This window comes from Chiloscyllium plagiosum, unplaced genomic scaffold, assembly GCF_037043375.1.
Source record: "Chiloscyllium plagiosum isolate Xiang-an unplaced genomic scaffold, Cpla_swu_hap1 HiC_scaffold_29, whole genome shotgun sequence".
Lineage (NCBI taxonomy): Eukaryota > Metazoa > Chordata > Chondrichthyes > Orectolobiformes > Hemiscylliidae > Chiloscyllium > Chiloscyllium plagiosum.
In genome coordinates this window covers 26,160,587-26,186,983 of record NW_028270167.1, presented here as the reverse complement: position 1 = coordinate 26,186,983, position 26,397 = coordinate 26,160,587, and the positions used below count along the sequence as shown (strand labels likewise).

At 39.6% G+C, this 26,397-nt stretch overlaps 1 protein-coding gene across 2 annotated transcripts in view; it reads right to left on the bottom strand.

Moving 5' to 3' along the window:
• Nucleotides 1–1,331: 1,331 nt before the first annotated feature.
• Nucleotides 1,332–26,397, bottom strand: part of jhy (junctional cadherin complex regulator) — a 98,086-nt gene continuing 73,020 nt past the window's right edge. Inside the window, exons 6-8 of one of the 2 annotated variants that reach the window (XM_087976440.1) lie at nucleotides 14,996–15,086; nucleotides 11,908–12,041; nucleotides 1,332–3,936 (exon numbers count right to left, since the gene is read on the bottom strand). In XM_087976440.1, the coding sequence (XP_087832566.1) occupies nucleotides 3,724–3,936; nucleotides 11,908–12,041; nucleotides 14,996–15,086 (438 nt within the window). In that variant the 3' untranslated portion in view covers nucleotides 1,332–3,723. Of the gene's footprint in view, nucleotides 3,937–11,907; nucleotides 12,046–14,995; nucleotides 15,087–26,397 lie in introns of both variants that reach the window. The other variant, XM_043676817.2, reaches the window with a different exon arrangement.

Genomic DNA, 26,397 nt, shown 5'->3' with positions numbered 1-26,397 from the left:
ATCCACTGCTCACAATGTTATCTCTACACTGGGGAACGAAGTGTACACTGAGTGACCGCTTTGCAGAACAGCTTCATTCTGCCTGCAAAAAAGACCCTGAGCTTCCAGTTGCCTTCCATTTCAATACAATGCCCTGTTCCCTGGCCATCATTTCTTTTGTCAGGCTTGCTGCAGTGTTCCAGTGAAGCTCAGCGCAACCTAGAAGAACAACACCTCATTTTCCACTTGGGGATCCTGTAGCCCTCCAGATCAGTATCAAGTTCAATAATATTAGGGCCTGAACTCCCCCTAGCCTCCTACCACACAACCAGGCCCTTGTTATCACATAGTATGCCATTATAGACTACCTATGTTATCCACTAACAATCTCCATTAACAGCTATTCACTCTCCCATGCAGATCGTTATCCAGTCTTTTGTCTGTCCAACTGTTCTTGTCTCCCTATGGGCTCTATCCTTATCTATCGTTCATTTCCTACTCCCACCCCTCACACTAGCTTCTGCATACAAACCAACATTTTCCAAGGTACCATCAGTTCTGAGGAAGGGTCATCGGACCCGAAACATTAACTCTGATTTCTCTTCACAGATGCTGCCAGACTTGCTGAGCTTTACCAGCAACTTCTATTTTTGTTTCTGAACATTAGACAAATGGTCAGATAATTCAGAGAAAGTACAGGGGACGAGACCGGATTGGTAAGGTTGAGCTGACTGTTTTCAGCATAGATGTACATGTACCTCAATTCAATACTAAACATGGTGGTGTTGCTGTGCTCCCCTGAAATGTGTGATTTTCCATTGGTTTGAATCCATTACGTTGTCTTGTGCTCGTATTGAAGGCATTTTCTAAAAAAGCAAATACAAGTTACTACAAAATTACACATTAAATCATTGAACTGAAATGCTCTGGGTGAATTAGCAAACTTTTCAGGGAACTATACTGGGCTCCTCATGCTCCTTCACATTGGGTGAGTTTATGCTTATGATTATATATGTGTTGAGTTCATAATCTCAGCTGGGCTGCTATGGTCAATAAATTTTATGCCTAACTAAAAGTTGGAAGTAGAAAAGGTAATAAAAGACCTAAAGTTGCATTCCTGTTTGTTTAATGTTCAGTTTCAGAGTGGCACTGAAACAGTTCACTAATGGCCTCCTGTGCTCAATTTATAAAGATGCATGGACAGCCAAAGAGGAGAAAATATTTTAACTGACTGGCATCTATCACAAAAAGTGAATAGTTGAACTGCCTAGGTTAAATAAATCATTAACATTTGTAAAGATCGAGTACTAGTATACCTTGCAGATCAAATGTACACTCTGTTGGTGATTGAACATTATGAAATTAGACATAATTTAATAAAAGAAACTTAAAGATACAAGCAAATGCTATTTAGTACATATTTGTAAAGATTATATATATTACACTGCATTAAAAAAAGCATGCTTCATTTAATACATAATGGACAAGCAATATTTCTGTAAGTGCATATTTTATTGCATATATTACATATCGATATTATGTGACCAACAAAGTTAAAATAATTTTTTTCTGGTAGTACAGCCTCATCTGTTCTGTAGATGCTGTCTGCTTACAGTAGACTCAATTGCATTGCCCAATTTCTGACTGTTTAGAAGGGAAAAGGGAATAATTTTCTGTAGAAACCCTACAGTGTGGAAACAGGTCTTTTGTCCCATTGAGTTCACACCAACCCTCTGAAGAGCAACCCACCGAGAACTACCCTATCCCTGTCACTCTGTATTTCCGTGGCTAATCCACCTACCTGCACATCCCCAGATACTATGGGTAAATTAGCATGGCCAACCCACCTAAGCTGCACATTTTTGGACTGTGGGAGAAACTAGGCACCAGGAGGAAACCAGGGAGAATGTGCAAACTCCACTCATACAGTTACCTGAGGGTGGAATCAAACCTTGGTCCCTGGCGCTGTGAGGCAACAGTGCTAACCATGAGCCACTGTGCCATTGCAACTCAGGAAACTGATATATTTGGGCTATTCAGTGGGAAGTAATGTATTACAAGGAGCAAAGTAATATATTAATCCAATTAAATGGTATGTTTTAGCTTCTTTTGGTAATAAATGAAATATTTTTAAAATACATGCAATAAAATAATGAGGGTTAGGAAGTCCTACAGTAGTAGTCTGGGAACATTAAAGTCAGCTGGCGTTATTCAAACACCAGGGATCAATATTATTGTTCACTATTTTAAATTAAAAACATAAATAAATCACAGGTAAAACTTATACTCATACAGACTTTTTCATTAAAATTAGCAAACAAAGGAAAATTCTGTCTCCAGGCCCTGTACGGGCTTGGAGACAGAAAGAACAAGTTTCAAGTTGACCTGCTACTTAAAAAATAAAATCACATGGAAACAATAAACTTGCTGTTGTGCATATGTACTATTTCAAGAACAGGCAGATTGGATGTCCGACACAATGTGCATTCTGATATATCATTTAATGTTGCCTGAGTTCAGTTGCAACCGAATATATTGCTTTGCCCCATCACTACTTGTTTGTGACTTCTACTTGATAGGCTTTATCTCTATCAATATTAAGATCAATCACAAAGAAGATTATTATTATGCAGAGCACTCAGCTAAATTAAACTGACAAAGTATTTTGAATAATCATCTGAAGTAATTTACTTTATATAGAAGCTCCTATCCTTCTAAAGGTTTTTTTTTGTAGTAAATTATGGATTTATAGAATCAAACAGCACAGGCAAAGGCCATTTGGTTCACCATTCATGGTTTGGTATTTTGGAAGAGGTATTCAATTAGTTCCACTCCCTTATTCCTGCATCACACCCTAGAAATTTCTAATTAATAAATATTGATTGACATTTATATACACATTTTAATTGCAGATGGCAAAATTACATGACATGTCCTTTTTATAGACTGTTAAACACAATACAGGATGAGAAATATTGTAATAATTCTCATGCAGTTGTTTAATGAAATCAAACCTTGAAGTTGATGATAATGTAAAATCATGATAACCTCTGTCTTTGAGTTCTTGCTGTTGGCTTTTAAATTATTTTTTAAACGGCACTGCCAAAGAGCTCTTAGTCTCAAGGAATAATGCTAAGCCATTATTGAAAGTACAAAGTCATTTGTAAAAGTGTTTGAATTTTAGAGTACTTACAAATTTAGTTCACAATCAATTTGGCTAAGCCCTCAAGATTTCTTCAACATTGAACAGACTTTTGTACCTGTTAGTAGTTTCCTTAGGTGCCACACTTACAAACAGCGTCTGCCTCGCAAATGTACAATTTACTTTTCTGGAGCTACAAGACTGCAGATTACAAGTATCAGTTTAATTCTGGTGAGAAAGCAAGCTTCAAAAATAAGAACCCCACCAAAACCTTTAAGCCAAATTGGAATAACTCTCTAAGTCCATTCAACGCATCACGAATAACGGTCAGTTATAATCCCTCCTCTAAATAGTTTGAAATCCTGAAAAAACAAACTGCAAAGTATTTTACAAAGAATTTTGCACTACTTTCTCAATCACAACTATTGTACAGTATACAAGGTGAGCCCATCATTTACTATATTTCAACAGTGGAATCATGTAAGTCATGACAAAATGTAATTGTTTATAAATTATACAATATATAGCATAGTAATAAAAGTTTCTCCTGTGTGACTCATGTGATGTCTGATGTTCCACTTGAAATACAAATTCACTTATCATCAGCTCACATGCATTGCTGTGAATCTTGCTACAATTTGCTTCTCCTTTTCATGTCGTTGCTGCAGCATTGCAAGAAGTATATTGTGGGATGGGTCTAGTTGTGCATATTGACTATGTTCAGGGAACTCACCCCTTTCCGATTTCTCATTAGCATCCCCAGGTTTAGTTGCAAGTGGTTTTGGTTTCTGGATGTTTCTAGCATATTCCAATGCCTTGTGCAAAGAGAAACAGGGCAAGTTTCATTTAAATGATTCATTGTATTCTGGTTGCAAAGTAGAGTTTTACAATTGTTATGAATTACTGTCATGATCAACTTTCAAAAATGACTTTTTTTACAATTGATTTCGAGACCTGGCATGGCCTGAAATGGCAGAAGAAAGAAACTGTTACATCCATGGAAGCATCTTTCTTGTTCACCAAGCTGTCAAACAACATTGATGACAGAAACCATGAAGCTGTTTCCTTAAATAGTGAATAGATACCCTTCTGGCATCTATATCATGATTCCTGAAGTACAGACTCCAATCCCAACCACTGTAGAAATAAATTTATTTGTGCAATATATTTTGCTATTTTTCATTGAAAACTTTCTCTATTTGTGCAGTAAAGTGGAAATACTATAGGGTTCTCTCCACAAGAACATTTCATTATGCAGAATAGATTGCAACTGGAATTTGTAAAGTGACTAGAGAAGTACTGCAGAGGGGTTAAAAGCATTTGTGGAACTTGTGTGGAGGAAGCAGTCTCAATAGTAACTTTCAAACTTGAAAGATAGCAAATTTCAGGACTTGAGGAAAGAGTCAGGAAGTGGAACTAATAGAAAAACAATGTATGGTAGGTTCTGGGAATCTGAATGAAAGCAGAATACTTTCTGTTTTTTAGAAGTATTCAGCAGGTCAGATAGTAGGACAAAGTGAGGACTGCAGATGCTGGAGAGTAGGGGTCGAAAAGTCTGGTGCAGGAAAAACACAGCAGGTCAGGCAGATCCAAGGAGCAAGAGAGTCAACATTTCGGGCGTAAACCCTTCATCAAGGTTGTCAGACAGTAGGTCAGACAGTAACTGCTTAGAGAAACAGAATTAACACTTAAGGTGCCTGACCATTCATCTGAAGTCCACTTGACTATATACAGCATTTTCTACTTTTATTTATGGGGAGTGAAGCTAATTTGCTAGCTCTCTCAAAGAACCAGAGCAGTTGGTTGCTGACTTCTTTTTATGTTACAAGATTCTAACATTCAAAATGATGTCTAGAAAGTAATTAATTTGCTTGACATTTAGGTTTACTTATAGGTCTATTCATGAATCATTCTCACTGTATTAAGTCACTTGGTTTTAGAGATTTAAACAGACATGCAAGACAACACAAGGTAAAGTGACATAGATAAAATATAATGTGATAAAATGGTATAGGATTATTAAAATTAGGACACCTTTTGATATTCCCTTCTCAGTTAGATTTTATCCATTTCCAGAGATAATAGGTTAAAAATCTCGCCCAACATAATAAAAACAAAAAAATACTGGAGAAACTCAGCAGGTCGAGTAACACCTGTGGAGAGAGGAACACAGCTAATGTTTCAAATCTGATTTGACTTTTCTTCAGAACTCCTAGACCTTTGTCATATGTTGAAAACAATATATTATTCAATTGACCCTAAAACAGGTATCAGTGTCACAGTGTGTAATTATTCCACAGATGTTCAATGCACTGTAGGCATCATGCCAACTTGGTGACATGATGGTGTGACTACGTTAAACTATGTCTCTTTACCCTGCTTTCAGACTGCGACATAGTTGACCACATCATCCTCTGCCTTTCCACCACTACTCAACTGGCTTGAATTGAACTTGCCTAGTTCCATTTTTATCTGTCCAGTCTCAACCAGAGAATCACTTGCAATGGCTTCTCTCCCACTACCATACGATTATTTCTGGCATTTCCTAAAGACCTACCATTGGTCTCCACCTACCTGTTTAGATGATACTCCTCAGTAATTAAAACACAGCATATGTATTCTCCTAACAGCACTCTACATCATCACCATTCCTTTGGATCCCTTCACAGTCTTTAAATCGGCAAATCATTTATCTGATATCCAGGGCTAGATAAGCAGAAATTTCCTCCAAGTAAATATTCAAAAGACTGGAGTTATTTTCTTGTCCCTGTGATGGCTGTAGTCTATCCTGTTAACTGTCTCAAGGTTGAACCAGACTGATCACAACTTTGATGTCATATTTGAGCCTGATATAAGCTTTTGAACACAGATGTGTGCCATCTCTAAGACTGTTTATTTCCACCACTCCAATATTACCCAAATCTGCCTCTGCCGTAGCTTGCCTATTGGCAAAATGTTTAGCCATGTCTTTGGTACCTTGAGTTGAATTTTCTGACACATATCTGGCTGGTCTTCAATGTAAGTATGACATCATCCAAAACTTGCTACCTGTGTTTAATTTGCACCAGTTTTCCTGTCAACAGCAAAGTCTCAATTTTAAAGTCCTCATCCATGTAATGAAATAAATCCATGGTTTAATTCCTTCCTTTGTCATCTCCTCCAGCCCTGCAACTGTCTAAGACATTTGCATTCTTGCAATTCTGAAAACTGCACAGCACACATTGGCACATTTACCTCTTTTTTGCAGAATAAGGTTGCATAAAACAGGAGGCAGCAGAAACTAGCTGCAGGGCAGAGGTTCTTCACATGTCCAGTTCCCATGAAGGAAATGGTGCTTATCATTACTGGGACAGTCATTGCTGGGGTTGCTATGGTCAGTGGCACGTCTGAAACCAGAAGATGTTATTCTCATATCCGATCTTCTTTGTCACATCCCTGGCGATTGACTTTGTTTAGCTATTGCTCTGCTCACCACACACAAAGGAAAAATACCTGGAACTTGTTCCTGTAGCTGTTCCATTTTGTTAACCTTACTCAGTCTTCCTGCAATCTGGGTGATGCTACAATTTTCATTCCCATCAAATTATTACCCTATCTACGTAATTTCTGAACATTCTCTGGAGTTATGATCTAACTACTTACTTTGGATGAGTAATGTCCAGTTTTCCTTCAGTCTCTTCCTTTGTTTTGACACGTTATTGAACATCCTTTACCACAAATTTTAGGAGAACATGTACAAATTTGAGAATCTCCTTTTTGGAATTTGGATTGGGCTCAGGGTTTCCTTGTCTGAACCTTTCTCAGTATCCAAAATTTTTTTAAATCTTCAGGTTTCTAAATTGGTATTCCCTTTCTCTCTTGGTTTTTCTTCCCTGAAATACCTGTTAACAGTTTTTTCAAGTTCAAATTTTTAAAAATTTCTGCAGGTCGTTCTGCTATAATTCGCAGTTCATTAATGCAAATTAGCTGTAACGCATTTGACCAAATGGAGGCACTGTTTCTAAAGCACAAACTTTTAAACCATATGTTGGCTACAACACAATTACATTGGAACCAATTTAAGCACTGTTTGTAAAGTGCGATTTTTCTATGATACGTGATTGCACAAAAACGCAACATCACATAATAGAAGAACAACCTGGATTTCCTTTTCGGTTCTTCCCAAATTTAATTCTCCTTCTTTGCTCTTGGAATTCCATTTCCAAGTGTTCCTCTCCATTAGAATTCCACAAACTGAATTGACTCAGGTATTTTCATCAATCCCAAATGTTGTTCTAATATTTCAGTTATCTATGTTTTCTTAAATTCTGCAGGAAATAAAATCTTCAAGTCCTTTGCATAATCTATTAGGTTAGACCTAGTTAAATCAAGTAAACTAGTCAGGGATACCTTCTCCATCCACAGGAAATCTCTAGCTGCTTCCAGTGCCATTTTGCTTTTACAATATGAGAAACATGGTATCTGTCGTTTTATTATACAGTCATAGAGATGAACAGCACGGAAACAGACACTTTGATCCAATGCATCCATGCCAACCAGATATCCCAACCTAATCTAGTCCGACCTGCCATTCATATCCCTCCAAAGGAGAAAGTGAGGACTGCATATGCTGGCAGTTAGAGTCAAGATTAGAGTGGTGTTGGAAAAGCACAGCAGGCCAGGCAGCATCCGAGGAGTAGGAAAATCGACGTTTTCGGCAAAAGGGTTCCTCCAAACCCTTTTTATTCATATACCCATCCAGTTGCCTTTTAAATGTTGCAATTGTACTAGTCTCCACCACTTCCTCTGGCAGCTCATTCCATATATGTACCATCCTCTGCCCCTTAGGTCTCTTTTATATCTTTCCCCTCTGACCCTAAATCTATGCCCTCTAGTTCTGGACTCCCTTATGCCAGGGAAAGAGACTTTGTCTATTTACCCTATTCATGCCTCTCATGATTTTATAATCCTCTATAAGGTCACCCCTCAGCCTCCAACACTCGAGGGGAAAACACCCGGAGGTTATTCAACCTCTCCCTATAGCTCAAATCTCCAACCCTGGCAACATCCTTGTAAATCTTTTCTGAACCCTTTCAAGTTTCACAACATCATTCCGATAGGAAGGAGACCAGAATTGCATGCAATATTCCAAAAGTGGCCTAACCAATGTCCTGTACAGATGCAACCTGACCTCCCAACCCCTGTACTCAATACTCTGACCAATATAGGAAAGCCTACCAAATGCCTTCTTCACTATCCTATCTACCTGCAACTCTATTTTCAAGGAGCTATGAACCTACACTCCAAAATCTCTAGGACCTTACCATTAAGTGTAAAAGTCCTGCTAGGATTTGCTTTCTCTGTCATATGTAAACCTATTAACTACACCTCTTATGTTCACTTCCAAATCATCTATATAAATTATGAAAAGTAGTGGACCCAGCACCGATCCTTGTGGCACTCCTCTGGTCATAAGTCTCCAATCTGAAAAACAACCCTCTACCACCACCCTCTGTCTTCTACCTTTGAGCCAGTTCTGTGTCCAAATGGCTAGTGAGAAAGTGAGGACTGCAGATGCTGGAGATCAGAGCTGAAAATGTGTTGCTGGAAAAGCGCAGCAGGTCAGGCAGCATCCAAGGAGCAGGAGAATCGACGTTTCGGGCATGAGCCCTTCTTCAGGAATGAGGAAAGTGTGCCAAGCAGGCTAAGATAAAAGGTAGGGAGGAGGGATTTGGGGGAGGGGCGTTGGAAATGTGATAGGTGGAAGGAGGTTAAGGTGAGGGTGATAGGCCGGGGTGGAGGTGGGGGCGGAGAGGTCATGAAGAAGATTGCGGGTTAGGAAGGTGGTGCTGAGTTCAAGGGTTGGGACTGAGACAAGGTGGGGGGAGGAGAAATGAGGAAACTGGAGAAATCTGAGTTCATCCCTTGTGGTTGGAGGGTTCCTAGGCAGAAGATGAGGCGCTCTTCCTCCAGCCGTCATGTTGCTATGGTCTGGCGATGGAGGAGTCCAAGGACCTGCATGTCCTTGGTGGAGTGGGAGGGGGAGTTGAAGTGTTGAGCCACGGGGTAGTTGGGTTGGTTGGTCCGAGTGTCTCAGAGGTGTTCTCTGAAACATTCCGCAAGTAGGCGGCCTGTCTCCCCAATATGGAGGAGGCCACATCGGGTGCAGTGGATGCAGTAAATGATGTGTGAGGAGGTGCAGGTGAATTTGTGGCGGATATGGAAGGATTCCTTGGGGCCTTGGAGGGAAGTAAGGGGGGAGGTGTGGGCGCAAGCTTTGCATTTCTTGCGGTTGCAGGGGAAGGTGCCGGGAGTGGATGTTGGGTTGGTGGGGGGTGTGGACCTGACGAGGGAGTCACGGAGGGAGTGGTCTTTTCAGAATGCTGATAGGGGAGGGGATGGAAATATATCCCTGGTGGTGGGGTCCGTTTGGAGGTGGTGGAAATGACGATGGATGATACGATGATACCATGCAGGCACTCTGCCTCTATTCCTGATGAAGAGCTTTTGCCCAAAACATCAATTTTCCTGCTCCTCGGATGCTGCCTGTACAGCACCAGGCTGTACAGCACCACTGTAATCTAGAAACTGGTTTCCAGCATCTGCAGTCCTTGTTTTTACCTTTTTAACCTTATTGAACACCTTACGGAAGTCCATATAGATCACGTCTACCGCTCTGCCCTCATCAATCCTCTTTGTTACTTCCTCAAAAAACTCAATCAAGTTTGTGAGACTGATATCCCACACACAAAGCCATGTTGACTATCCCTAATCAGTCCTTGCCTTTCCAAATACATGTACATCCTGTCCCTCAGGATTCCCTCCAATAACTTGCCCACTACCGACATCAAGATCACCGGTCAATAGTTCCCTAGCTTGTCCTCACCACCTTTCTTAAATAGTGGCACCAGATTAGCCAACCTCCAGTCTTCCGGCACCTCACCTGTGACTATTGATGATACAAGTATCTCAGCAAGGAGCCCAGCAATCACTTGTCTATCTTCCTGTGAGTTCTATGGGGATTAAACTACTTTTATGCATTTCAAGATATCCAGCACTTCCTCCTCTGTAATATGGACATTTTGCAAGATGTCACCATCTATTTCCCTACATTCTATACCTTCCATGTCCTTTTCCACAGTAAAATCTCCTGTGTCTCCATGCAAAGGCTGCCTTGCTGATCTTTTGAGGGGCCTTATTCTCTCCCTAGCTACCCTTTTGACATTAATGTAAATGTAAAAACCCTTTGGTTTCTCTTTAAATCTATTTGTCAAAGCTATCTCATATTCTTTTTTTGCCCTCCTGATTTCCCTCTTAAGTACACTCCCACTGCCTTTACATTCTTCTAATGATTCTCTTGATCTGACCTGTCTAGATGTGACAATAGGCTTCCTTTTTTTTTAACCAAACCCTCAATTTCTTTAGTCATCCAACATTCCCTACACCTACCAGCCAGTCCAGAATATACTGTCTCTGGACTCTAGTTATCTTATTTCTGAAGGCTTCCCACTTTCCAGCCATCTCATTACCTGCGAACTTCTGCCCCCAAGTCAACTTTTGGAAGTTCTTGCATAATAATGTCAAAATTAGCCTTCCTCCAATTTAGAACTTAAACTTTTAAGTCTGGTCTATCCTTTTCAATCACTATTTTAAAACAAATAGAATTATGGTCAATGGCTCCAAAGTGCTCCCCTCAGTCACCTGCCCTGTCTTATTTCCCAAGAGTAGGTCAAGTTTTGCACCTTCTCTAGTAAGTACATCCACATACTGAATCAGAAAATTTTCTTGTACACACTTAAAAATTCCTCTCCACCTAAACCTTTAACACTATGGCAGTCCTAGTCTGTGTTTGGAAAGTTAAAATCCCTTACCATAACCAACCTATTATTCTTACAGATAACTGAGATCTCTTTACAGATTTGTTTTCTTTGTCAATTATCATTTCACATCTAATTTCCCATTGACCACATGAAACATCCCAACAATGGACCTATCATCCAGTACTTTCTTTTAATTTACAATCTGCAGATAGGCGTGAACCCACCAAACCCTCTCCATATCAGAAATGTATCCTCGTTCCTTTCTCCTCTCAGCTCCCAAAGAGGTGCAACTAAGACAGCAAATGGAGGAATTGCAAAAGAACAGAAATGATGGAAATATATCAATATTGATTTCTTGTTTGCAGCTACCAGGTTATTTACCAATACACTGCAGATAACAAGAGGCAGAATTTTGCAGTGTGAGACAATGAGAATAAGGCCTTTAGATAGAACAAACGGCATAGATCATGCAGGTGTCAAATCGTACATTAGTTCTGATATGGAGGGATCAAATGAGCATTTCCAACGTCTAGTGGCTGAAGCATTGAGCTCTAAATGGCATGCTGATGTCAAATCAGCACTTGATGCTGAATATTGTTATGAATTGCCTGTCTTGCAGATTCCTACTGGCAGTTCACTGCGTACTTGAGTTGGATATCATTTGGCACAATTCATCAAGAATTGTGCATGCTTATGGATGCCACTTTTGAGCACTAAAAGCACAAAGATGCAAATGATCTGAAATCTCACCTATGGCATTCATCAAAAAGAAATTCGCAAAATTAAAAAAAAATCAGATGCAATGACTTCGTGTGCATTTTGAGATTCAGTTAAAATAAATTAATAGCATTTCAATGTTTTAAGTGTTTCTATGATTTCCTGTATCGCTACTTTAATTGCAAAATCTTATTTTCATAACACTGTTATCCCAAATCATACATTGTTATGATAGTGATACAAGGCTGTTTGCTTTTCTTTTTTACGCACCAATTTCCGCCGAGAATTTGTCTTGTTTTCAATGCCTGGAGGAGGTTTAAGCTGAGATGGGGATGGTTTGGAGCAAGGTTTCATGTTCTGGCTTTTAACTTGTGTTGCATATTCCTTTTGTCGTTTCATTTTCTCTGTCTGAACAAAGGCACAAAAACAAATATCAACTGCAGAAGTGGAATGAAAAAATAAACTTGTTTCTGGCTGATGGAAGAGCTATGATGGTGATGGTGGATTGGGAAACGTTACTGAAAGAAATGACTGGGTAGCAACGGCAAACATTCAAAGTCCAAACGGGTGAACCACAAAAACAATTTATTCTTGTTTGACACAAAGAGAACAGTGGCCAAACCATGGTTTTCAAGGGAAATTAAAGCTAGTATCAGATGCAAAAAAGAGGCATGTAAATTGGCAAGAAAAAAAAGCACTTGAGGATTGGAAGCAGTTTAGAAGATAGAACAAAAGAAAAGGGATTGGTTTAGAAGGGGAAAATAAGTATGGGAGTAAACCTGTGGGGAACATAAGAATTTACTCTAAAAGGTTCTATAGGTATTATTGAGAGAAAAAAGATTGGTGAAAACTAATATGGATCCTTTACAGTCAGAAAAGAGGGAATTTATAATGGAGGACAAGAAATATCTAATGAACTAACTCCATACTTCACTTCTGTCTTGGACATGAATAACATACCAGAAGTTATGGGTAGCACAGGGTTTAGTGAGAGGGAGGAACTGAAGCAAATCTGTATTAGTAGAGAAATAGTGTTGGACAAATTGATGGGATTGAAGGCTGATAAATCCCCAGGGCCAGATAACTTAGTTTGCAGAGTATTTAAAGAAGTGACCCTCGAAATAGTGGATGCATTGGTGGTCATCTTCCGAGATTCTTTAGACTCTGGAACAGTTCCTACATATTGGAGGATAGCTAATGTAATTCCACTAATTAAAAAGATATAGAGAGAAAACAGGGAAATATAGACCAGTGGGTCTGATGTATGTACTGGGGAAGATGTTAGAGCCCACTGTCAAGGATTTTGCAGTATAGCACGGAGAGAAGAGTGGTAGAATCAGATGCATCAGTATGGGTTTACAAAAGGGAAATCATTCTTGACAAATCTACTAAAATTCTATGAGGATGTAACTAGTAGAGTTGATCGGTGAGCCAGTGGATGTGGTATATTTGAACTTTCAGAAGGTTTTCAAAGAAGACCCTCAAAAGACATTAATGCATAAAACTAAAGCACATGGGATTGTGTGTAGTGTATTGAGGTGGACATAGAGTTGGTTAGCAGAGAGGAAAACAAAGAGTGTGACTAAATGTCTTTTTTTTCAACGGCTGTGATTAGTGGGATACTGCATAATATATGTTAATGATTTAGATGAGGGAACAAAATATAATTGCTCCAAATTTGCAGGTAACACAGAACTGGGTGGAAGAGTGAGCTGTGAGGAGGATATAGAGATGTTGCAGTGTGATTTGGACAGGCTCAGTGAGTGTGCAAAAGTATGACACATTCAGTATAATGTAGATAAATGTGAGATTGTAAACTTTGGTAGAAAAAAAGGGAAGGATTATTATTTGAATGACTGTATATTGAAAGAGAGGAGTGTTCCATGACACTCTGATGGTCTCATGCACCTGTTGCTGGAAGTAAGTGCAAAGGTGCAGCAAGCAGTAAAACTGGCTATCTGCATGTTGGTTTGCACAACGACAGGATTCAAGTACTGGAATTATACAGGGCATTATGATTCTGGATCAGCGATGCTGGAAGAGCACAGCAGTTCAAGGCAGCATCCAACGAGCATTGGATGCTGCCTGAACTGCTGTGCTCTTCCAGCACCACTGATCCAGAATCTGGTTTCCAGCATCTGCAGTCATTGTTTTTACCACAGGGCATTATGAGGCTATACCTAGATTGTGTGCAGTTTTGGTCTCCTTATCTGAGGAAGGATGGGTCTTGCTATAGAGGGAGTGCAGTGAAGGTTTGCCATATTGATTTTGGAATGATAAGACTGATGTTTGAGGAGAAATTGAGTCAGTTTGGATTGTATTAACTGGAGATTAGAAGAATTACAGGGATCTCATAGAAAGCCACAAAATTCTCACAGAACTAGACAGGTTAGATGCAGGAAGCACGTTTCTGATGGTAGAGGTGTCCAGAATCATAGTTTAAGGATCGGGGTAAATACTTAAGGACCAAGACGAGGAGAAACTTCTTCACTCAGAGAGTGCTGAACCTGTGAAACTCACCAGAGAAATAGTTAAGACCAAAACATGTACTTTCAAGAAGGAGATAGATATAGATCTAAGGAGGTAGCCCTTGTGGCTAAAAGAGATCCAAGGAAATAGGGAAGGAGGGCAGGATTAGAATCTTGAGCTCAATGATCAGTCATGATTATGTTGAATTGCAGAGCAGTCTCAAAGGGTTGAATGACCTACTTCTGCTTGAATCTTCTATGTTTCTATGTCAGAGACAAAGGCAGGGTTGTCACTTTTCTATGTCTTGCAGTTTGTTCCTGACATTGTGTTTTGTACAAAATGCCCAGTACTACCAGAGAAACCAGACGTTGTGTTATTCTAAATAACATCATTAAGAGGATTTGATGCAAGGTCACATTCCCACTCAAAACCAGCAGGAATCGTAGCCTGGATTCTGAACTTAAGAGACAGCAGGAAGCCAACCAATAGTGTTCAAAAGGAAAATCTGCCCACATAGGAGAGCTCCAGAAATGTAAACATCATATAATTGGAAGGGTCTAGGGAAGAGCGGCCCAAAGTTTCCTTGAGGAACCTTTAGGAACACACCTAGTTCTTCAGCACACGAGGAGACTAAAACAAAATACAAACATGGCTAGATCTTCTTTGTCCTTGGCTGTTGTTCCCAACAGGTTTACTGTTAGGAAAAGCACCACTGGCTTCTTGCTCAGGCTACAAGTTAAAATGGAAATTTGGAACATAATTACAATATTAGACCTCCATATTTAAGGAGGAGCTGGAAACATCCAGATTACAGTGGGAAATGTTTGGAAAGCTCCATTTCAAATAACTCCCTGACCTATCTTAATATGAACACAAAAGCTGAAAGCACTTGCCTTTTCTTGAGCAGATTTATAGTCTGGTCCCAAACCTCCAAGTTTCACATCCTGTTTTAAACTCTTATAATCTCTCAATGTGTAGGGCTAAATAGGAAAAAAATGGCATAGAAATCAACAAAGTTTCCTTAACTATTTTATACCAGCTGATATGCTGTAAAGGTTGCACTTGAAGTTGTAGAAATTGTAAAACAGAGTGGATATAAAAGATAAAAAGGGCTGAGAAGACTCTGCAGGTCTGGCAGCATCTGTGGAGAGCCAGAGATAATTTTTTGAGTCCAACATGACTCTTTTTTGGGACTAGAAAAGTGGAAAAGTGATGGATGTTATTCTGTAGACAAAGGTGGGAAGTAGCAAGTGGAACAGAAGGAAGGTCAGGGGAAGATTAGAGGGCAAGGGAGGTTAGAGATAAGAACATAAGGCAAAGGTAGTAATAGCTGGAAATGTGTTGCTGGAAAAGCGCAGCAGGTCAGGCAGCATCCAAGGAACAGGAGAATCGACGTTTCGGGCATAAGCCCTTCTTCCTGAAGAAGGGCTTATGCCCGAAACGTCGATTCTCCTGTTCCTTGGATGCTGCCTGACCTGCTGCGCTTTTCCAGCAACACATTTTCAGCTCTGATCTCCAGCATCTGCAGCCCTCACTTTCTCCTCAAAGTTAGTAATAGTAATGTTTGTAGTGAAGTGAGATAGGTCAAGTGTAGGTGTTTAATAATAGAATGTAGACCAGCTCTCTCTCCAGTTTTGAAATGGCCATATTTGACTTAAAATATTACTGACAGATTAAAAACTGACAAAGGACCAGCACTCCAAAAGCTTGTGATTTTGAATAAATCTGTTGGACTATAACCTGGTGTCATGTGACTTCTAATTAATTCCAAAGGTGTACAGCCTAAGTGGATTAGCCATGGGTAAATGGAGGGTTACAGGATGGGGTGGATTTGTGTGGGATGGTCTTCAGAGGGTTGGTGTGGACTCTGAATAGCCTGCTTTCGCACAGTAGGGATTCAATAATATTTTCAGTCAAATATAGCTATTTCAAAACGGAAGAGAGAGTTGGTCTGTATTTTGTTATTAACTTCTGGTTTTGCCTACCCAAGTCCAACTCCACATCATGGCCACCTTTGGACTGTGGGAGGAAACTCACACAGTCACAGAGAGAATGTGCAAATTCCACACAGTCACCAGGGCGTGTATTTGAACCTGGATCCCTAGTGCTGTGAGGTAGCAGTGCTAACTACTGAGTCATCATGCCATTAAGTCTATTTATCTCCACAGATGCTACCAGAGCTGTAGAAATTTTCCCAGCGCTGTTTTTATTTCACATTTCCAACATCCACAGCATTTTGGTTTTGTTTTAATGACTACAGAAATAATTATTTGATATTCCCCCCTTGTTTCTTATTCTCCATAAGCTACATAAATAATTAAAACATAACGAAAGAACATGTGTCTCTCAAGTTATTCCTCATTGAGGCACAGATATCTGGAACTGTTCTTCATTCTAAGTCATCAAGACTACACCAATGAATGATGAAAGTTGACCCAAACTGTGGTTATTCAAATAAAAAGTAGCTTAGCGAATTTTGAGAAGATTTGTTGCTCAGGTTGAGATTTTAGATGTAGGCTTGCTTGCTGAGCTGAAAGGTTCATTTCCAGACATTTTGTTACCTTACTAGGTAACATCTTCAGTGGACCTCATTCAAAGCAATACTGAAACATCCTGCTTTCTATTTATATGTTTGGGTTTCTTTGTGTTGGTGATGTTATTTCCTGTGGTGGAGTCATTTCCTGGTCCTTTTCTCAGGGGGTGGTAGATGGGGACTAACTCGATGTGTTTGTTGATAGAGTTCTGGTTGGAATTCCAAGCATGGCATTCCAACCAGAACTCTATCAACAAACACATCGAGTTAGACCCCATCTATCACCCCCGAGAAAAGGACTAGGAAATGACTTCACCACAGGAAATGACATCACCAACCCAAAGAAACCCAAACATATAAATAAAGCAGGAATTTTCAGCATTGCTTCGTATGAGGTCCACTGAAGATGTTACCTAGTAAAGTAACAAAACATCTGGAAATGAACCTTTCAGCTCAGCGAGTAAACCTACATCCAAAAAGTAGCTTAACCTGTTTATGCTTCCAGACCAGCAAAGGACATAATATCATGATTCTGGTACATTTCACCTTGCTGATCAGTTTCAAATAACTAGAAATTGAGGTTATATGTGATGTTAGTGGTGGAAAGTACTTCACAAAGTAGATAAAAAGTTAAGAGAGAGCAACTTAGTCAAAGAATGAATTTTGAAGTAGTTTTTAATGTGAAGAGAAAAACTGATGATATTAGATTCTTTACAGTGTGGAAACAGGCCCTTCAGCCCAACTAGTCCACACTGCCCCTCCGAAGAGAAACCCACCCAAACCCATTCCCCTATATTTACCCTGACTAACGAACCTAATACTACGGGCAATTTAGTATGGCCTATTCACCTGACGTGCACATCTTTGGATTGTGGGAGGAAACTGGAGCACCCAGAGGAAATCCACGCAGACACAGGGAGAATGTACAAACTCCACACAGACAGGCGGGAATCGAACCCAGGACCCTAGTGCTGTGAGGCAGCAGTGCTAACCACTGAGCCCCTTGCCACAATAGCTGAATCCTAAGCTGTTAGGGGCAAGATGGAGACAAGGCAAATTGCTTAAAATTTTTAAGTTGAAATCAATTATGTGGGAAGGTCTATAGTACAGGAGAAATTTGTAAGTTAAGCTGTGGCGAGGCTGTGGAGGGATTTTAAGACAGGGACATATTGGGATTTTCCTAAAATTTTATTCATGATTAAATGAACTAGCATTATGATTTCTTTTATATGAAAGCAAAGATTTTACTTTTAGTATAAATATGGCAAAGCAAATGTATTCTTTATTATGCAATTACTGTAATCTACAAATGAAACTGAGAAACCATTCAATTCCACAAGAACTGAGGGGAGAACACGTCCTGTTACTGGCTTTTGCCCGAAACGTCGATTTCGCTGCTCGTTGGATGCTGCCTGACTTGCTGTGCTCTTCCAGCACCACTGATCCAGAATATAAAACACATTGCCTATCTAATAATCAACCCTATTCTGAGCCGAGTTTGCAGAAGGAGGTAATTTATACCAGCACTATAGGCAGTGATTCTTTTGGCTAGGGGTGCTTTTGAAAAACCAGAAGAGGCACAGACAGAATATAAAACATGGATGTTTTCAACCAGAATAAAGAGTTACTCAGGAAGAATAAAATATTTTCAGCTTTTGTACACGTCATGGAGTCACCTAGACAATAAAATAAAATGTTACAATCCATGAAAGAGGAACTATTGATTATACTTGAATGTAATAGAGAGATCTAGCAACTGGACCAGGTAGCATTCAATTCTAAAGATTCCCCTCCTAAATTATTGCAAATCAAGAGTGGATATTATGGAATTTAGGCACAAGGAAGTTAGCATAAATTGCTTTTGCTTTCATTGGAGCAGTCTCGAAGATGTTTTGATTAAAAATTTAGAAGATTGTGAAGGGATTGAGAACATTAATTCTAGAAAACTGTTCACTACGGTGAAGAATTCAAACTCACAGAGAAAATCCAAAATTCAAAACAGTAGGTCACAAATAAAAAATGAAGTTAGATTGAGGGAAATCAAAATAAACTTCATCGTTCTGATTATAAGAGAACTGTAGACAATATGTAAAAATGCATAGCATAAATGAATTAAAGAGGCAAATACACACACCTCTGGTCAGATGTGATTTAGGGTTTTGATGAGAAAATGAGGTCCTTTTTTCAAATGTGTCACGTCTGCAGGTAAATTTTAAATGTCAATTTGACTGAAGTCGACATTTCACAACATGGTTATCAAATGTTATGTTTCATGCATGCCTCTAATTCTAAGTTTACATCTTTTTTTTAAGAGTGTGAGGACTGAGCCTAGTGAAAATGGGGGTGGTGCAAACTTTAGCTATTGTTCAATATGTATCAGAACCTCTTCTACCCACACTTACACAATTTACTGATAAGATTACCACATTTTGTTTAGTGATCAAATACCTCAGAGGCATAGATCTGACAAAATTAGCAAACACAAAGGGAAACAATTATTACAGCACTAGGGGGGATGGATGAATCAGACAGATTTGTTCAATAGTCAGTGACTAATCCCTAAAACCAGTCTGCAGGGCAGTCAGCTGGCAATACACAAAATGCACAGCACAAAACTACAAAACTATTACTTATGGTTACAACGTCAGTATTGGAGCTTTAAGGTAACTTTTAAGTGTGTGCGTGGTATTGGCTGTGCGAATCTCTTTAATTCTTTACCAGTTACTTCACTGATAATCTGCAATGTTCAAGCTACATCGTGAAAATCTTCCCGATGAGAGTAAACAGAAAATACTAGTCTTAATTGCCATTCAAGATAAAAAGGATGTTGATCCATCTAAATCTCAGTTAACATCGGTTGAGTGATTCTGAGCTCCACTGTCAGCATCACTTCAAACTATAGAATAAATAGACCTTTAATTCTTTTTAATGTAAACAGATTATTGATTTGACAAAAGTATACTGCATTTATTAACAAAATAGCTGCATGTTCAGGGCCCTGCCACTGACTGGATTTTATAGTGCAGTCAAAGAACGACTAGAAACCATTACAAAGCACTAATCTCACTGAGGCGTTCAGACTACACCATGAACTATGAAAGCAAAGCTTGAATGTTTATAATTGCCGACTGAATCAGATTACACATTTACAAATTACTTGGATGCCTGACTACATCTATTATCTCAGGGAAACAAACATGGCAGAGATTGTACTCTCATATGCAAATTTAGAATTAGAGGCATACATGAAAACATAACATTTCATAACCATGTTGCTAAAATCACATAAAGTTAGAATATAGAACATTACAGCGCAGTACAGGCCCTTTGGCCCTCAATGTTGCGTCGACTTGTGGAAGCAATCTGAAGCCGATGTATCCTACACCATTCCATTTTTATCCATATGTTTATCCAATGACCATTTAAATGCCCTTAAAATTGGCAAGTTTACTACTGATGCAGGCAGGGCGTTCCACGCCCCTGTTACTTTCTGAGTAAAGAAACTACCTCTGACATGTCCTATAACTATCACCCCTCAATTTAAAGCTATGTCCCCTCGAGCTGGCCATTACCATCTGAGGAAAAAGGCTCTCACTGTCCATCCTATTTAACCCTCTGATTATCTTATATGTCTCAATTGAGAGATCTCTCAACCTTCTTCTCTCGAATGAAAACAGCCTCAATTCCCTCAGCCTTTCCTTGTACAACCTTCCTTTTATACCAGGTAACATCCTAGTAAATCACCTCTGAACCATTTCCAAAGCTTTCACATCCTACCTATAATGCAATGACCAGAACTGTATGCAATACTCCAAGTGCGGCTGCACAATAGTTTTGTACAGCTGCAACATGACCTCATGGCTCAAAACCCAATCCCTCTACCAATAAAAGCTAACACAAAGTATGCTTTCTTAACAACCCTATCAACCTGGGTGGCAACGTTCAGGGATCTATGTACATGGACACCAAGATCTCTCTGCTCATTTTCACTGCAAAGAATCTTTCCATTAGCCCAGTACTCTTTATTCCTGTTGCTCCTTCCAAAGTGAATTACCTCACACTTTTCCACATTAAACTCCATTTGCCACCTCTCAGCCCAGCTCTGCAGCTTTTCTATGTCCCTCTGTAACCTGCAACATCCTTTGGCACTGTCACAACTCCACTGACTTTAGTGTCATCCATTAGTTTACTAACCTTCTGCGCCCTCTTCCAGGTCATTCATAAAAATGACAAACAGCAGTGGACCCAAAACAGATCCTTGCAGTACACCACGAGTAATTAACCTCCAGGATGAACATTTCCCATCAACCACAACACTCTACCTTCTTTCAGCTAGCCAATTTCTGATCCAAGGAGATAGGAGAAGTGCTAAATGAATATTCACACTCAATCCCCTGCCTCTGTATTTTGTGCAATAGCCTACTGTGGGAAACTTGTAAGGCATGACCTACCCTTCACAAAAACATGTTGATTATCCCTAATCAAATTATTCCTTCCTAGATGATTATAAATCTTATCTCTTATAACCTTTTCTGACACTTAGTTTACCCAGAACTGAAGTAAGGTTCACTGGCCCATAATGACCAGGCTTGTCTCTATTCCACTTCTTGAACAAGGGGACATTTGCCATCTTCCAGTCCACTGGCACTATTCCTGTAGACAATGACAACATAAAGATCAAAGCCAAAGGCTCTGCAATCTCTTCCTTGGCTTCCCAGAGAATCCTAAAATAAATCCCATCCGGCCCAGGGGACTTATCTATTTTTACACTTTCCAGAATTGCTGACACTTCCTCCTTGTGAACCACAATCCCATCTGGTCTCGTAGCCTGTATCTCAGTATTCAGCTTGACAACATTGTCTTTTTTCAGTGTGAATATCGCCAAAAAATATTCATTTAGCACTTCTCCTATCTCCTTGGACTCTATGCGCAACTTCCCACTACTCTCCTTGAGTAGGCCTAATCTTACTCTCATCACTCTTTTATTCCTGATATACCTATAGAAAGCTTTAGGGTTTTCCTTGATCCTATCTGCCAATGACTTCTCATGTCCCCTCCTGGCTCTTCTTATTTTTCTCTTTAGGTCTTTCCTGGATAGCTTGTGACTTGCAAGCACCTTAACTGAGCCTTCACGTCTCATCCTAACATAAGCCTTCTTCTCCCTCTTGACAACTATAGTCCAATTATAATTCTAATTGAAGATCTTTGCAAGTTAATTAATCTATAAAAATAAGTGTGTAATTTTAACTTTTGCAGTAAATTGCATCGTGGTACAATTCAATTTTATTTAAGCACAGAAGCAGAATTAAAGGTTCATGTCTTGAAATAACATTTCGATGGTAATTTTAAGGGGCAGTATAGGACAGTATTGCTCTTAGTGGGTCTGACCTTTGCCTACTGCCCAATTTTTGCCTGTAACGTGTAGAATTATATTATGATGTGAACTATTAGATTTATATATATTTTAATATAATTTATCATAAGTTCGGTTTTTGGTTTTTGTGTTAGTGACATGTGGGTTTTCTGTATGTCTGAAGTTAATAATTAGCTTGTAACTTTTGTAGACATGGTGATTAGTTTCAAAAAGGTATCTGAGGCCGAGGTTTAGAATTAATGGGTTTTGTGCATCACTAATGGATTTTTGTATACTTTAGGTTGTTTTGCGAACCACAAAGGTAAATAATGGGGCCTCGAGGTTTGTTAGAGATTTCTGGAACATGTTTGCTTTAAGTGTGAGGGAATCACACATAACTTAGAGATGGACAGATTTCTTATAGTTTGACTTTGAGTTTTGAGCATACCTGTAAAGCAAATGGATGAAATTGGCTCTATAGATCAGTGCTGCTTACATCAGAAGGATATAGTGAAGAATTAATTTTAGTCCCAGACTAGAATCTTGGGATAAAACCATGAAGAGGTTTCTTAAAACTTCATAAATTTAATCTCAAATATAAAATAGCTCCATGAAGAAGCTCCAGGAGTGACATCAATTTATCTACAGTTCAAATCTATAAAGTCACAAGTGACCTAAACCTACTGAAGTATTTGAGACAGGTTCTCTGGTGTGTGTACTGTACAATGGTGTCTATTGACATTAGACAAAGTGTGTTTTGGGGTACTGTACCAGGGGTTTGTTTTGGATACTACACAAAAAGCTGTTCTTTTTCTTTACAATTTAGAAAGGTATGCTAATAAACTTATATTTTTGCAGTGTGTTTAAAAATCTTTGAATTTGTGCTTTCAGTAGATAGTTTTGTTTATTCCATTTCATTTTCCTTCTTTTTGACAATTAATTTCTGGTTTATTGTTAACGGAAAGTCTGCAGAATTGTGTACTTATGTTTCAGCAAGAAACAAGGTTGTTAAAACAAAACAAAATAAAATATGATCAATCAAACAAGCTTCAGCCTGGGATCTGATTTATTCAGTAATAACATCAGCTGTGATAATAATAGCTTTTAAAAAAAGAAAATTTACTCCTGGCTTAAAATCTTTAAATAAAATATTCATTAAATTCAGCACTCTCTCCTCAATTCACTCACAAGTTATAGCTGATAAAAGTTGGGAGCTGGCCATTTTCTTTATTATTTACACAGAATTTAACCTGATCTAGTTTAATTCGCTGCCAAAATTGGGAGATGTCCCAAACCTTATTACTTGATTTTAACTGCATTTGGAAACAAAAGAATCTTCTGCAATCTTCCGAGGGGATTGCTGACCTTCTGTCAATTCTAACCTGGTGACAGACAAGGGGTTAGCAGAGAAAGGTAGAAGGACTATATGGAGTGATAACTGCAAGGAAATCAGCTACAAGAGGTTGTACTACACCAGCATAGTGTAGGCCCAGGCTAACATTAGGTAGATCTCATTGAGGAGCAGTGCAAATCTTGTTACATTTCCCAGTGAGAAGGCATAATAAGACTTACACCCCATTCCACTGCAATTGCATTGTCCTTTGTAGGCTTGGTCACTAAGGTATCAGTTTCTTTACCTCGAGCCTCCTCCAGATTGCAAAAGAATATATGAGTGACATCAATTTATCATTCATACATGTTTTAGGGTGACCGGTGACGTGCTTGCTAAAGCAAACATTTTTATTTGATATTCCAATGGATAACTGGCAACAGCAGACTAAGAATTTCTCATATCCAATTTTCATTGACTGAAACCATATAACAGTATGAGCTGTTTCAGATGTCACCCCTTGCTTTTACAAATTGCACTAAGAGCTATTCCTTGCAAGCTGATGAAATGACCCCTTTAGCATCCCACATTCATTTAGTACAATTGTTAAATCAGATACATAAGTCAACTTGAGCTTGAGTTGTCAAGCAACATCTCTGCCCTCTGGCTGCACTTGAAATGGTGTGCCAGTATAGCTCAGAAGGAGTAATCAGTATGCCAGTGATTCGTCACATGTGGTGAACTTTGGACACATAATTGAAAGATGGATTCACTCATGAATATGGATCTTCAGCAAAATAAGGATAATGATACTGATACTAAGATTATTAAAATATCAGAAAACATAAAATATTTGTTAGGAGCTACAGATCATTTGCAGTAGTTCATTAAAGAAAGCTTCTGTTGAACAATACTTATCTCACTGCATTAACAGTTATTGTGGTTCTGTTCGCTGAGCTGGAAGTTTTTGTTGCAAACGTTTCGTCCCCTGGCTAGGCGACATCATCAATGCTTGGGAGCCTCCTGCGAAGCGCTTCTTTGATGTTTCCTCCGGTGTTTATAGTGGTCTGTCCCTGCCTCCGGTTGTCAGTTTCAGCTGTCCGCTGTAGTGGTTGGTATATTGGGTCCAGGTCGATGTGTTTGTTGATGAAGTTTGTGGATGAATGCCATGCCTCTAGGAATTCCCTGGCTGTTCTCTGTCTGGCTTGCCCTATGATAGTAGTGTTGTCCCAGTCGAATTCATGTTGCTTGTTGTCTGCGTGTGTGGCTACTAAGGCTAGCTGGTCGTGTCGTTTCGTGGCTAGTTGATGTTCATGTATGCGGATTGTTAGCTGTCTTCCTGTTTGTCCTATATAGTGTTTAGTGCAGTCCTTGCATGGTATTTTGTACACTACATTCGTCTTGCTCATGTTGGGTATCGGGTCCTTCGTTCTGGTGAGTTGTTGTCTGAGCGTGGCTGTTGGTTTGTGTGCCGTTATGATTCCTAGGGGTCGCAGTAGTCTGGCAGTCAGTTCCGAGATGCTCCTGATGTATGGTAGTGTGGCTAGTCCTTTTGGTTGTGGTATGTCCTCGTTCCGTGGTCTTTCTCTTAGACATCTGTTGATGAAGTTGCGGGGGTATCCGTTTTTGGCGAATACCTTGTATAGGTGTTCCTCTTCTTTTTGCAGTTCTGGTGTACTGCAGTGTGTTGTGGCCCTTTTGAATAGTGTCCTGATGCAGCTTTGTTTGTGTGTGTTGGGGTGGTTACTTTCATAGTTTAGGACTTGGTCTGTGTGTGTGGCTTTCCTGTATACCCTTGTAGTGAATTCTCCGTTCGGTGTTCTCTGTATCATCACGTCTAGGAATGGGAGTTGGCTATCCTTTTCTTCTTCTCTCGTGAATCGGATTCCTGTGAGTGTGGCATTGATGATCCGGTGTGTTTTTTCTATTTCCGTGTTTTTAATGATTACAAACGTGTCATCGACATATCTGACCCAGAGTTTGGGTTGAATTTGTGGTAGGACTGTTTGTTCTAACCTTTGCATAACTGCCTCTGCTATGAGTCCCGAGATTGGTGATCCCATGGGTGTTCCGTTGATTTGTTCGTATGTTCGCAGTCATTTCATACGAACAAATCAACGGAACACCCATGGGATCACCAATCTCGGGACTCATAGCAGAGGCAGTTATGCAAAGGTTAGAACAAACAGTCCTACCACAAATTCAACCCAAACTCTGGGTCAGATATGTCGATGACACGTTTGTAATCATTAAAAACACGGAAATAGAAAAAACACACCGGATCATCAATGCCACACTCACAGGAATCCGATTCACGAGAGAAGAAGAAAAGGATAGCCAACTCCCATTCCTAGACGTGATGGTACAGAGAACACCGAACGGAGAATTCACTACAAGGGTATACAGGAAAGCCACACACACAGACCAAGTCCTAAACTATGAAAGTAACCACCCCAACACACACAAACAAAGCTGCATCAGGACACTATTCAAAAGGGCCACAACACACTGCAGTACACCAGAACTGCAAAAAGAAGAAGAGGAACACCTATACAAGGTATTCGCCAAAAACGGATACCCCCGCAACTTCATCAACAGATGTCTAAGAGAAAGACCACGGAACGAGGACATACCACAACCAAAAGGACTAGCCACACTACCATACATCAGGAGCATCTCGGAACTGACTGCCAGACTACTGCGACCCCTAGGAATCATAACGGCACACAAACCAACAGCCACGCTCAGACAACAACTCACCAGAACGAAGGACCCGATACCCAACATGAGCAAGACGAATGTAGTGTACAAAATACCATGCAAGGACTGCACTAAACACTATATAGGACAAACAGGAAGACAGCTAACAATCCGCATACATGAACATCAACTAGCCACAAAACGACATGACCAGCTATCCTTAGTAGCCACACATGCAGACAACAAGCAACATGAATTCGACTGGGACAACACTACTATCATAGGGCAAGCCAGACAGAGAACAGCCAGGGAATTCCTAGAGGCATGGCATTCATCCACAAACTTCATCAACAAACACATCGACCTGGACCCAAT